Raw genomic sequence first — 15214 nt, forward strand, 5'->3', positions numbered from 1 at the left:
TGTGTGTCTGTGTTTTTTGGGAATTTTTTGAACACCATTAGTCCTATCGAACTGAGACTAAGTATTGATTACTGAAATGCTTATCGATACGACGACATTTTTAAATTTTTGAGTTGACCAGAAATGGTACGTCCCCATATAGGTGTACTCCTTTTAGCTTCATTTAGTTTTTGGGTTCAACTATTTCCCAAAACTCTCAATGGATCAAACTGAAATTTTTTTCCAAGCTATAGAAATTATAAATTTTGTGGAATTTTATCAAAGATAAAAATAATTCAATAATAAAAACTTTAAATATCGTAATATAAGGGAAATATTGAAACGAAATAATTAAAATTTTTGCAATATTTATTAATTACAAGAGTATTATTTAATGTAATTATGAGTTTTGCGATATGCATATGAAATTAATGTTCGTTTAATACTGTACATATTATTATTCAATTATTTGATATTGATATAATAAATTCATTTTCACATAATGTTTAATTTATTTAATAACTAAAAATTTGGTTTATTTTCAGTTAGAAAAATCAATAATGATGGTGATGTTGTTGAAGTTGATCAAATTGGTGAATATCTTGGTATTGTTCATTCCCACCAGTATATCGCACTTCGGCTTGGAAACTAAAATTATCGACATTTTATAGTGAAAAAATTCGAAAATCAACCAAAACATATCCAAATAAACTTACCCATTTTGTTTATCAGCAGTATAAGTCACAGTCCTGGTTTTACCATCAGGTTGAATAAAAGAGTATTCACCTTCTACATTATCACCATCACGGGTTTCAGCATGGCTTTTTTCATCTTCAGTCTCATCGTCGGACACCGTGTATTTGAATTCATAACGAGGGTAGGCCTGAGAATCAATCGCGATATATGTAACAATATGATTTATTCCAAATGTACAAATCGAAAAGATATACACGTATGAAGCAATTAATTCACATTTTCTTCAGAGTGATGATTGTATGAGTGGTCGTCGTATGATTGGTGACCATGATCCATTACGAAACTTTGGGATGACACACCGTGAAGTTGGGATTCGAGGGAATGATGACCCAAAAGTCCTCCATGGCTCAATGTTGCCAAAGCGCAAATAACAAATATCTAAAAAATGAATGATGTATTGTGATGATATTAAAATTATTGATATGAAGGCAGTTCAAATTATTGATTCTTACTTTCGAGAACATGATTTTGATGTTTTTGCTATACTGTCCCGAGTGACACTGATGACTATTAGATTGCAATCTCCCACTATATATACTTGCAAATTTGTCTATAATTAATATGCGTATCTTAATTGAATTATTTGTGTTTTTTTGTGCAAATTGTAGCGTGACGAGGTTTGTGTCATACACTCTTTCAGCGTATATAATTATTGTTATGAATGGTTGACCAATGAGATGATCTTCCTATTGCCGAATGAATGTTGATTGATAAGGATTTCCAAATTTTTTGCATGAAATTGGTAAGTCTGTAACGATGCATTACATATGATTTTAATCGGTAAAATAATAACAATTATAGTACCCGTAGAACATCCGAATAAGCGGTAGTGGAAATTATGCCATCACTATGCTCTATTACTTATTTTCTCTATTATTTCAACATTACATATTTATATGACTAAAGTGTAAACACGAATTACGGTCGGTCGAAAATTTAATATTTTTGGGTTTCTTATATGTACATTAGGCCGGAGCGATATTTGGGTTTTCTAGTGGAAAACTTAGGGAATGTTAAATTAGAAAAAAAATCATTAATTTTAAACAGAATATGTCCTGTTTCTCCAACCAATCAATTTATCTCGAAAACGAATTCGATAATGATATGATGACGCATAGACTTGGATATTGAAGGCCAAGATGCTACACAAAGTCCAATGCTAGTGTATATAGTAAAGAAACTGAAATGGCAATGGGTGGGTCATGTGGATAGAAGCATAGACGAAAGGTGGACAAAATAAGTGCTTGAATGGTACCTGAGAGAATGCAAAAGGGTAAAAGGACCACAAAATGGGTAGACGAAATTAGAAAAATGTGTGGAGTGAGATGAATGAGAGTTGCCCAAAATAGAGACGAATGGAAGCGTGTTGGAGAGGCTTTCATCCAGCAGTGGATAAGGAATGGCTGTAGATGATGATATTTACCCAAAGAAGGAAAAAACTTCAAGTACATATGTATACATACATATATAGTAATAACCACGGGAACATAAAGAACCTGAAAATAACGCTGCCCCCATTAAAAACACCGAAAGGGCGTTATAAATGAGGGAAACGGGGAATTTAAAATCTCGTATTAACTGATTACAGTTAATCTGTCATAATCGACCAAAATCAACTACAATAGGTGAATATTGAACTTTTATTTTTTTTTAAATATGTAGTTAAAAAATCTGCATTTGAATATTGGGCGTTTAACTATTCTCAAAAAAGAGATACGAAAAAAACTTACCTTTTCAAATTTTTGTTGATTGGTTGGACGCACAAGACATAGGCACAAACATTTTCCACTAGTTCTATCGATGAAAATCCAAAATTAATGTGTTTCGCTCCGGCTTAATGTACAAACACACATAGGTATTTAAATTCCTTATTATGCTGAATTGGTGCAAACGATCGACAAGCGCCAGACAGACTGAACCATAGATTAACTGGATGGCTGCTTTAAACGCAATTCTCGACTTCACGAATGATAGATGACGAGTTACTTTTCGATGTGCACAGATGCAATTATTAAAATGGTAATTATTAAAATTGAGTTGGATCTTTCTGGCGAGTTTAATAAGGCAAAATTCGGAAATAAAGTATCAGAAGCACAGAACGTTTACAGGGTACGTATGTCGGGACTTCGGGTAGATTTCGTGTAAGTGCGAGCAGTGCGCACGCATAAGGTACACGTGTCGTTAATCTGTGGTTCAGTCTGTCTGGCGCTTGTCGATAGTTTGCACCGCATCGATGTATAATAGTTTTGTGATAATACAAAATTCGATCTCGAGATTCTGACTGATTTGAACTTAGAATCGATTATTAATCACGTTTTCATGATTTTGTGATCAAGAATTTGTGATGTGACCAATCCATGATTTTGTATTCGAGGAATATTATAACTATAAATAAAAACAAAAATTCGACAATGACGCACATATACACATTCACATCTATCGGCTATGAAAACATTTTCTATACAAGTTTGAGCGCTGTTAAAAGAAGATTGAGATAATTTAAAAGGTCAAAATAAAATAATGAAATATTATTTCAAAAAAAATTACTACTTCCTCTTTACAAATTCTATCCAAAACCTTATTTCCGGTATGCATGCGTCATTATCGAATTTTATATTTATACATCTTATAATGAATAAAGTCATGGTTTGGTCACATCTTACTTTTTTAATTTCATAAATTTATAATTTAAAAATATTTTTACCTCAACTGGAAATAGTACATACTTTTACTCCAGAAAATCGAAGCAATTTATGTTTTTCTCATAAACCTGTCGGTGTATTGAACTGAAATTTAAAATCTAAAAGTTTTAGCTTAATACCAAGTTATACATATGTACGATTTAGTGTAGACCTATCAACCGGAAGTGGTAATTTACTTCGATTTTTCTTCCACTATTTTTTAATAAATAAATTAGATAGTATAAACTCTAAGATAAACCGGAAGTAGAATTTTTCCCAATCAGAAAAGCTAAAAATCAGTAGAATGTATGTACATATGGACAAGGTGACGTCATACCGATTGCCCTTGTATCCTGCTCGAGCACACGTATGTAAGTGGGTCTGTGCGATAAAAACAGGGAGATTCCCACGGCACGCCACTGGTATGTATGTACATATATATACATACATATGTATAAAACCTACATATGTATACTTATACATTTTTTTGTTATTCGAACAATACATATTGTATGTACATATGTATGAATGTATACATTAATGCACAATCGATTACGTATGTTATTCCTACAATTATATGCAACGAGGAAAATAGATTTTCGCCTGTACGAATATTCCATTGAAACATGCAAAAATTTAAATATTGTTGTTATTATATACATACATATGTATATAAAAAAAATTATATAATTCAATAGAATACACAAATGCAAAATATCCATTCGAAATCAATAGTTTTCTTTAGATATTTGATATCAAAATATCTAAAGTGTACATATTTTATGCGAAAATATCATGAAAGTAATTTATTAGGCGTTGATCAAGAGTGCGTTGCTTTAATAATGGAAATTCGTGGATGATACAATATTTAACGTCACACTTAAACAAAAACAATTTATGCAGATGTATGTGCGATTTCATGTACGTAAAAAAATTAAACAAAGTAATTAGTTGACGAACAACGTATAAAAGATGGTATATGGTGCTGAGACTTCAGTATCGAATCGGACAGTGAATAGTAAAGTAACTACCAAACAACAAAAAACCACAAAATGTTCAGTAAAGTAGGTTCAGTAAAATATAAATAATTCAAAGAATCTCAATTATTATAAATGTTTGTTAATGTGATTCATTTGTGTTGGAATAATAGGTCTTGGCCGCTTGTGCTTTATTAGCCGTATGCGAAGCTTTGTACTTGGAGGGTTCAGGACATTCCCATGGATCTCAAGGACATGGAGTATCATCTCAGAGCTTCCATTTGGACAGCAGCCAGAAGTCCTATGAACAGGAAGACGACCACCACTCTTACGACCACCATTCTCAAGAAAATGTATATATTTTTTTTATTTTTATTTTTACATATATACCAGGAAGGCCTTACAGGAAAATCCCAATGCGCGTACCTGGCCAATTACAAATACAAATGCAGCATTTTTTTATTATAATTCGTTGAATTGCGAGACACTGAAAAAACTCGCAAATTAACGAGACATCTATGAATTGTACATAAATTTTTATTGTACATCCATCAAATTTCAAATAGTGGTGACATAGTAGGTAGGAAGGGTTTTTAGCCAATTTTTTTTTCCGGGAACCGTTTCAACAATGAAATCAGAGAAAATTGGCAAACTCTGATAGGAAACGATCAACCTGGAGTCACAACTCCAGGTCTGACCAACAGCATACTCTGAAAAATTCATTTTCATTCAGGGATAGAACCCGGCACCTTCTTGACGGTAAGCAGAAGCTTAACGTCCGAGCTATGCTGCTTAATTCTTAATGTATATTATATGTAAATGTACATAGATATGTATACTATATATATAAACATACACATATATTTATATGTATGTATATATCTACATATTTTGTTAATATTATAGGCTTATCCCCGTTACGAATACAAATATACCGTGTCCGATGATGTAACCAAAGATCAGAAGAGTCACACTGAGACCAGGGATGGTGACACTGTTGAAGGAGAATATTCTTTGGTTCAACCTGACGGTAAAACCAGGACTGTCACATACAGAGCCGACAAGCACAATGGGTAATATTTAGTTTCATCATTAATGTACTGAATTTCAATGTTGGTATATGTTTATTTTTTTGATATCAGATTCCAAGCTGAAGTGAGAACCACGGGAGGAGATGATTATTCCCAACACAGTTATGATGATCTCAACGCTCACAATTATCACTATTGATTTAGTTACCACCTTCTATGATCTTCAAATTTTATCTGTCTTGATTTTATTTCATCGCCTCTTGTTATGTATGTCTTGCGTCTTTGTTCCTTACCATCAAATAAATAATGTTAAAAATTAAATTTGGTTATTTTAATTTTTTCGACGAACGAACATATGCAGTGGTGTAGTGCTAAATAAAAAAGTACCAGATCGGTGTAATTTTTACGACCCCCCCCCACCGCTTTTTTCGTTACTTAAAAAATATATTATAGGCGTTTAAGCAAATAAAATCTGACAAAGCTAGAGGACGGCGAACAGCAAGAAGACGCAAAAGCGATCGCAGTAGGCGAACAATGCGACCGAACATTTCGGGCGATTAACGTCAGGCAGATCTTCGTGGGAGAATTTTCAAACGTGTCTAATGCGATATTTTTTCAACATCGTAATGGCAGATGATACCTTTACTTATAATGATGACCAAAGTGTGCAATATAGTAAAGTATGAAAACAATCGTATAAGCGGCAAGATTTTTCCTTAATAGTAAGGCGAAGTAAGAAGAGGTATGTAAAAAATTATAAACATACGGATTTAGCGCGATGACACGGTGCAGAATTGTCATGGAAAAGGCTCTTTGTTTCATACGCGCAATGGCATTTCAATAGATGGGAACAGGGTCATTGTTAATATATTTTTGTAAACTTCTGCGTTTACCGTTCCGTCAATAAAATCCAACTGGCCCACCCCAAAGTAAGAGAAACATACCCAGACCATTTTTCCTGCAGGAAGCTTCACCGTTGGCAAGATGCATTCGTCACTTAGACATTCCGCAGTTTTGCGTCTCACATACTGCATTCCATCGGACCCGAATAAATTAAATTTACTCTTATCCGAGAAGATTACCTTCTGCCAATCACTTAGCGTGCAATTGGCATATTTTTTTTGGCTCATCCCAGACGCTGCAGACGATTTTTTTTAGTTTTTTGTTGGTCTTCTTGCGAAGAAACTCCATTCATGAAGGCGACGTCGCGTTGTTTCTACACTTATTTCAAGACCACCAGCCGTTATAAACTCCGATCTGATGTCCACGACAGTTTTGAAGTGGTTTTGAAGATAGGAACGCTTCAAAAATCGATCTTCAGCAATTGTCGTTTTTTTCGGTCTTCCTAAACATTTTTTTCGTTCTGGAGGTGTAGGATTTGATTTCATCTTGATATATTCGAATACCGATGTCTTGCTGCATCCAACTTGACTAGCGATAGATTGGGAGCTGACGTGTTTGTAAATGAACCGAAAGTCGCGGCTTAACCCTTTGACTGCTACAACAACGATAAATCGTTGTTTTGAAATCGGCGAAGATTGCTACGACGATCGTTGTTTTCGTCATTAATTGTCGTATTTCAATACTTTCTTTGAGCCACCAGCGCATCAGTGGCACGAAACATTTTTTTTGTATACGTATTTATATTTATTTTACAATCAAGCTTTATAAACATTTATCAATTTTTTAAATAAAAGCTCTTCAATTTCGGGTTCATCATCAAAGTAAATTTCGGGTTCGTTGTCAATGTCATATAAGGAGTTATTACTTGGGAATTGATTATTGTCGATAAATTCATTTTCAGAATCAGTAGAGCTGCTGATTGGTCGAGTTCCTCGGCGAGGAGCTATTATTTCGCTTTCATCACTTTCACTGTCCGATATCATTTTGCAGAGTTAAAATAAATGGCAAAAAACAATAGAAATCCGCTTTCAATTATATAGGTCACGAGACGTCACGAATTCATGCAATCAATCGAATGCAACTGAAATGCATACAAAATGTTTATGATACATGTTGAAAAAATATTTGATTATTAGAAACTTCACATCCTTGTGTGTCTCGCTCACACGTACACAATTAAAACCAAGAAAGAAAGAGAGAAAGACCGCTACCTGTTTCGAATATATCGCATGTTGTTAGGATACATCGATGTCTAAAAATAGATTATTGAAAAAAATAAAGCGTCGGAAAATAATCGTCAAAACTTATTTAGTGTATATATGTAGGTATCTCTTTCGCACGCACGCATGTAAAAGCAAGACAGAAAGAGAGAGCACGAGTCCATAACTGCTTCTAAAAATGTATATAAAGTATTATAAAAATTACAAGCGTTCGGCGAAGTAAGTATGTAAAAAAAAATATTATATTTATTTTTTTTCAAAATAATTACAAATGTTAGCATTTTTCGCTTGGACATTGAAAAACCTCGTAGCAGCCAAAGGGTTAACTAACTTAATAAAGAAATAAATAATTACAAACTCTAAAGAAAAGTTTTTTAAAAACATACCTCTTCTATAATTGTTATATAAAATTATTATTGAATCAAAATATCAATAATTTTATTTTACTACCGCCATCTATGTATAAAATTAATGACTACGAGACGTCATCGAGATTAAAAATTTTCGATCTTGAAACGCTTCTTAAACGATATCTTATCTCTATCGTAATGGCGGAGGATCCATCATATATATAACGACGGTAATCTGTGTGTGTGTGGGTGTGTGTGTGGGTGTGTGTGTGGGTGTGTGTGTGGGTGTGTGTGGGTGTGTGTGTGGGTGTGTGTGTGGGTGTGTGGGTGTGTGTGTGTGTCCTAACTCTCGCCGAACATAATGAACGAATCGATAAAAATCGATTAATTCATTTTTCGACGAGACGACTTTGTCGCGACTCGAACCGATCACCCCAAATAGCCTGAATATGGGTCTAATGAGGTAATGGTCTCGGACATCGTGCCAAATCCAATTTTTCATTTCGCCTTTTTTTTTTAAACATTAATTGAAATATTCCTTCTCGCCATATAAAAATACGTAATTTTAATAATTTCATTTAGCGAGGTTTTGAACCATTTTTTTTCTTTTCATATAAAACAATTAAATATATATTTTTAATTGAAATTATTGAAATTAATTTATATTTTAGCGATATTTGAAAAATAAAATTAATTCCAAAACGCGGGATCGAGCTGGGGTCCCCGCGTTCAGAACATTCACGCTAACCACTACACTGCCGTCTCGATAGAAAAAATGCTCTAAATTACGTACATAATATTCGATTACCCTTTACAAGTATGGGGAACCAATCATTCGCGTATCTTCGGCTTTCGTCGACAATCGACAATTGACTTCGGCTTTCGTCGACAATCGACAATCGACTTCGGCTTTCGTCGACAATCGAAAAATTTTTTTTTTTTCATTTTTTTCATATTTTTCATATTTTTCATTATTTTCATATTTTTCATTATTTTCAGTTTTTACAGTTTTTTTCAGTTTTTTTCATTTTTTTTCATTTTTTTCAAATTTTTCATCTTTTTCATTGTTTCCATTTTTTTCAGTTTTTTCATTTTTTTCATATTTTTCATTTTTTTCATATTTTTCATTATTTTCATATTTTTCATTTTTTTCATAATTTTCATTTTTTTCTGCCTTTGTCTTTCCGAAACCAGTCAATTCCATATCTTTAACTTTATTTTTATTCGAGTTTCAATTTCTTTTCGAAACCACCCGTTGAAATCAACGGGCCCTACACTAGTTTACTTATATTGATGACCAAAATGAGCAATATGACAAAGTATGAAAACGATCGGATAAGAGGCGAACTTTTTCCTGAATTGTAATCGTAAGTGAAAAGGATCATATTCATATAATAAAAGGGCTTTGACCAAATCCCCAGCCCCCAAAAAAAGTATAATTGCGTTTACCGTAATTTTAAGGTGGGCACTTTTTTAACGATACTGTATGTATTTGCGAGTGCATCGACAAGTTTAAATTAAATTTAACAAGTTTAAATTTATCTAGATTAAAAAAAAACGAATTTTAGAATTATCAAGAGTTATTGCTTATATTGTTATATTGATTATATTGATTTCGCATACAATTTCAATTTCGATTTCTATACTGGTTCCAGTTTCGGTTTCAATTTCGATTCCGGTGCCGGTAACGATTTCGATTCCTATTTTAGTTCCGATTCCCAATTCCAATTTTAGTACCGGTTCTCGATTCCTATTTAAGTTCCGGTTCCGGATTCATATTTCAGTTCCGGTTCCGGATTCATATTTTTTCAATTCCGGGTCTCGATTCCTATTTCAGTTCTGGTCTCGAATTCCTATTTCATTTCCGATATTCAAAGTGTTTTTATATGGAATATTTATATATGTATGTAAATTGCACATGTACACAGTGACAACGAGAAGGGAGGGGGAACCGGTGTAAAGTTCCAGGGCCTGAACTACTCGAGGGTGTCACGAAAATTCGCTCACGGACCTTTCACTCACGTGTTATACCTGTTATACCATATTGTCTTTTTCAATTATATTAAAAAAATAGCAACCGACATATAGTTATTATTCTAATAGCTTGATAAATTTTTCGCGTATTAAAAATACATCTATAAGATTTTTTGTAAAAATTTGTAATTGGGTCCTAAGTTATTTTTCCCATGGCCCTGCATGTATGTACATACATACATACATATGAACAATGTCCTATCTAGTACGTATGTATATATATGTATGTAGGTATAGACACATACTATAATACATATACTATAGTACATGAATGTTCATATATGCATATGTATACATATAGCACATAAATACAATCGAAATTATCGTGAGAAGTATCATATTATGAAACATTAAATAAGAGCAAACAATTTTTTACTTTAAAAAATATAATAATTTAATTGAATCGCCTAAAAATATTTAATGTTTAATATTGTAATTATTATTACAATCAAGGGAAAAAATATATTACGCCAATGAAAAAAACACGGATTAATATATGGTTTTCTTTATTTTATGAAGAAACAATATTAATAAGTAATACGTGAGGAATTTTGATTTTGAACGAATCCGAAATTAAAGCGTAGTTGAACCAATCATTCAAGAGTATGAAATAATAGTTTCTAAGATAGAGATATATCAGTGATGGTAGTTGTGAAAATGCAAGTCATCCAATTGTTGGTGTTCATATTGATTTCCTCCAGTTGTCCTCACCTCAGCTTGGAATCTACAAAAACAGAATTTTTAATTTATTAATTTTATGGATAGGATAACACATGCATGGTTGATCATATGACATCAATATTACCCGTTATGTTTATCGGCTCTGTATGTAACAGTTCTGGTTTTTCCATCAGGTTGCAACAGAGAATATTCTCCTTCTACATTGTCACCATCTCTGGATTCGCTGTGCCTTTTTTGATCCCTGGTTACATCATCGGACACGTCGTATTTGTATTCGTAACGCGGATAAGCCTTTAATATAAAAGAGGCTTTTGTAATAAAATATATGTGCTCATTATAAAATATTGTATTTAAAATATACATTTGCGTGAGAGTGGTGGTCGTAGGAATGGTCATTCTCCAGATCGTAGGACTTCTGGCTGCTGTCCAATTGGAAGCTTTGGGATGATACCCCATGTCCACGAGATCCATGGGACGATTGCTCCAAGTAACTAGCGTTGCTTAAGGCGACTACAGCACAAATTGCGAAAATCTACAAAGTAAAAATAATTATAATTTCAGTTTTTCCACAAACTAATTAATATGATTGATTCACTGTGATGTGTATGTGATTTAAACATACTATTGAGAACATTTTGTATGATTTTTATATGTATGTTTGGTTGTTCTATCTCTGATATCCAACCGTTCACTGATGCTATTCGAGTTATGTTTTAATGCTTTTATAGGATGTATAATTTTAAGCTAAATATGTCGTTAATGAATTTTTATGTGCAATATTTGGATTCAATTATGACGGTGAGTGTAGCGTGAAGTCTTGGGACATCGAAAATTTTAATATAATCCAGTGATGAGTTTAATATCATTAAAAGTGCATAAATGGAAAATAAATGGTTTGAACGATACTGACGTTTTTAATTTTTTGAGTAATCTATACATATACATATGTATGTACAAAAACATACCTATGTAATAAATTCGTATATATAGGTATGTAAATTAGAAAGGGAGTTTGTTTACAGTATTCAAGAGTTATATGTATGTATATTTTCATTTGCGTAAGTGACACAGTTTTATTTTGGAAATATGTTATATATAAATATATGTATGTAGGTATAAGACAGATAGAATGTCGATAGTTACAAATGCAATGTCACGAACTTGTTAAAATAAATGAATTTACTGTTAACGTTGAATTGTAAGTACATTACATACACTGTAATATCTCTTTTCTTGTACCATATTAATATCCACAACTTTGAATATTAACACTATTAAATGAATATGCATAATAATTACGTGAATAAATAAAATGTACATACATACATACATGTACTGATAAAACAAAAGAAACGAATGATAGTGATATAAGTCTTTTATTAAACAAAATAAAAAAAAATGTATATATAGTATTAATTTTATTTATATAGTATATGTAGATAGTATTAATCACCTATAAGACCGATAGTAAATTTTTATCATTGCTAGAAAATTACGAGTACATATGTATGTACATAGTTATATTAAAATACATACATATATGCATACATATGTACATACTCAATATTATTGTTAAAATATTAATTACCAAATTTATAATCCTGGGAGTGACTTCCTGAATCGTTTAATAAATGCTGTGAAGTGACTTTGGCCTTTTATTTGGATCCTGAACTCACCTTTACACAACACTATGTTTTAAACTCAATCGAAGTCGTAGTCTTAACTTACACATTTTAGATTTTCTGTATATATTTTTTAGATTTTCATATATGTATATAGATCAAAACTTCCATAATGCATCCACTTCAACATCTTTGATTTTGGAAAACCCGTGTTTGTGTGTCAACAGCAACATTTGCTTTTAGCAATGCTAAAAGCATGTACATACATATGTATACTATCAAATTTTAACATGTGAATCCAGAGATAACTATTCATTTATGCTCATTTTATATATCCTCAAGTGCGTATGGTCAATAGTTTAAAGAAAGTTTTCTTTCGAAGTTTTGGGTGGCTTCAGATAAAAAGCCAATAAATTTCATTAAACGTCTTTTAAGTTTCGAAGTTTTAATGGAGTGTTAGAACGAGAGTCTGCTCACAATATTTGGAATACAGGTATTCCTCGACTTACGACGTAGATACGTTCCTGAACCTCAGTCATAAGTCGAATCCGTCGTAAGTCGAGGAATATATTTATATATTTTTTTTCGGTGTTTTTACTTACTTTTATTAATACAGTAATTCAAATGAATTCATATTAAAATTAAAAAAAATTAAACATCTACATCATCCGTACTTATTAATTATAAATTATACATCCTCATCACTTATCACATAAGTACAATCCATTTCTTCATCTTCAGTTTGAGATACAGTCGTATGAGTTTTTTTGAAAAATGTGTCTAATTTTGTTTGAACAGTATCCTGTTTTTTTTTCTCTATATATTTCTTGGTAGCATGCGAGATTTTCTTGAATCCTGCGGTTCACATTTGAAAATCTTTCACTGTCTCGGTCCATCATTTCAATCTTTTGTATTCCTTATCTAAAAGAGTTTCTTCCATTGTGGAATCGTCAATACAAGAAGGATATACTCGCTTGATAATAGTTTCACTGTAGGATTTACATTCGCTTTTATTACAACATTTAAAGAATGTTTTGTTCGGTATAAAATCAGAATTATTTAAAATTTGTGTTAAAAAAATCAGTTTTAGGCTTCTTCTTTTTTCTATTTTAATTGTTGAGAATATTTTACAATTCTTTGTGTATTTGATTTATTATTTCTCTTCGTGCAATCGTAAAAATATTGTATGTTTTCGAGCTAAAAACTCGTACTACTGGGGCACGGTTTAATATTTATTTTGAACAAGAAATTGACAGATTTTTAGACATCGACCGAACAACACCAAGATATAGAAAAATCGCGCGATTTAAAAAATACATATATCTCCGAATCTCGAGCCAATCAACATTTTTTATTACCAGATTCGTGTTCACTGGGCATATGTCTATAAGAAAAGTCTCGTCTCTGAACCAAAAAAAATCGTCATTTGTCGAACAGTGTAATTGGTGTAGAAATTATCTCCAAAATACAGTATGTTTTAGTTGATATGCCGTTTGGTGCATCGAGTAATAAGCATTATGGATGTACATAGTTTAAATCAACAAACGAGCTTTATTTACCTGTACCACGTGTCATTTTACTAAGTCAGACCCACATACATATGTATTTACATGTACCAGTATGGTTTCATTTATTACATTTGTGTGCTTTACATTTTTAATGATACCTTTTCATGTTTAAACACCCAAACCATCATTGATTTATTATTATTAAAAAAATTTTACAATTTTCTAAGTCAAAATCGGTGAACAACGACTAATTGTCTTCAGTCACGGTGTGAATGCTCTGATCGCATTATTTTGAATTTAATTCCAGTTTGAATTATACAATCTGCACATTCGAATTTTTGCATGGCAAAAAACCAATTTCGATGGAAAGAGCCACCATATAAAACGGGATGATCCACGATTTGAATCAGTATCATTTCAGACGACGAACAACGCACACAATCACAAACACCGCATAATGTTCTCAAAAGTGAGTGTAGTATAAAGTGATACATTTTGAGGTTATATTATATTATATATTTAGTGACATTATAAAACAGTGAAAATTACGGTTAATTTGACGTTTTAGGTAGCTGTCTTGTGCGCACTCGTAGCAGTTTGCCAGGCTGGATTTTTGGGCAACCTGTTCCACAAGTCTAACCATGGGTCATCTGGACATGGAGTATCTACTCAGAGCGTAACTTTAGACCATGGACATGGACAAGAAAACTTGCACTATGATGAACACTCACATGAACACCACGACGAACATGTTAGAATATGTTATACAAAATCAGAAATGTGATAGACTGGTTTTAAAATTGAAGATTTACTATAAATAATTTGATTTTAGGCTCACCCACGTTACGAATACAAATATTCAGTATCTGATGACAAAACTGAAGACCAAAAGAGCCACTGGGAAACTAGAGATGGTGACAAGGTCGAAGGTGAATATTCTCTCGTACAACCTGACGGTTCTACCAGGACTGTGAGATATTCAGCTGATGGACACAATGGGTGAGAGTTATTGTAATATTTAAAATACAACTGTTTTTTTTTAATTACTCGTATTAATGTGACCATTTTTATTTCAGTTTCAAGGCTGAAGTTCAAACTACTGGTGGAGAGCAATCTTCCCAGGACTACCAACATCCAGAATTGTATCAGCAAGATTTTCAACAATACCAACACTATCAACATTAAATAACATTGCTTTCATGATCCTATTGTGAAAATAGTCATTATATTTGATAATTGTTAATTGTTAAAGATAACTTGAAATTTTGGCCATAAAATTATATGTATGATTATAAAATTACATAAAATTATATGTAAAATTATAAAATTATTAAAAATAAATCCTTTTCCTGACCACAATTTTTCGATAACTTATTTAATTTAAACTAATATAAAAACGGACGCGATGTGTGTGGGTATATGCCAGACACACATCCAATCAGAGTCAAGTGGTAGAAGAGAAGCGGGGAAGC

The 15214-nt window shown here is 32.3% G+C and overlaps 1 protein-coding gene across 1 annotated transcript; it reads left to right on the forward strand.

Moving 5' to 3' along the window:
• The first annotated feature begins 14199 nt into the window (after window positions 1-14199).
• Window positions 14200-14927, forward strand: LOC143909597 (uncharacterized). Its single transcript, XM_077427658.1, has 4 exons — window positions 14200-14211; window positions 14311-14493; window positions 14575-14741; window positions 14819-14927. The coding sequence occupies exons 1-4, from the start codon at window positions 14200-14202 to the stop codon at window positions 14925-14927; spliced, it is 471 nt and encodes a 156-aa protein (XP_077283784.1).
• Window positions 14928-15214: the final 287 nt, after the last annotated feature.

This window comes from Arctopsyche grandis, chromosome 1 (genome assembly GCF_051622035.1).
Source record: "Arctopsyche grandis isolate Sample6627 chromosome 1, ASM5162203v2, whole genome shotgun sequence".
Lineage (NCBI taxonomy): Eukaryota > Metazoa > Arthropoda > Insecta > Trichoptera > Hydropsychidae > Arctopsyche > Arctopsyche grandis.

Excerpts from the sequence above, each read along its gene's own strand:
- LOC143909597 (XM_077427658.1), top strand. Across the intron at positions 14,494-14,574 it reads ATGAACACCACGACGAACAT|GCTCACCCACGTTACGAATA; the intron begins GTTAGAATATGT and ends ATTTGATTTTAG. Across the intron at positions 14,742-14,818 it reads TCAGCTGATGGACACAATGG|TTTCAAGGCTGAAGTTCAAA; the intron begins GTGAGAGTTATT and ends TTTTTATTTCAG.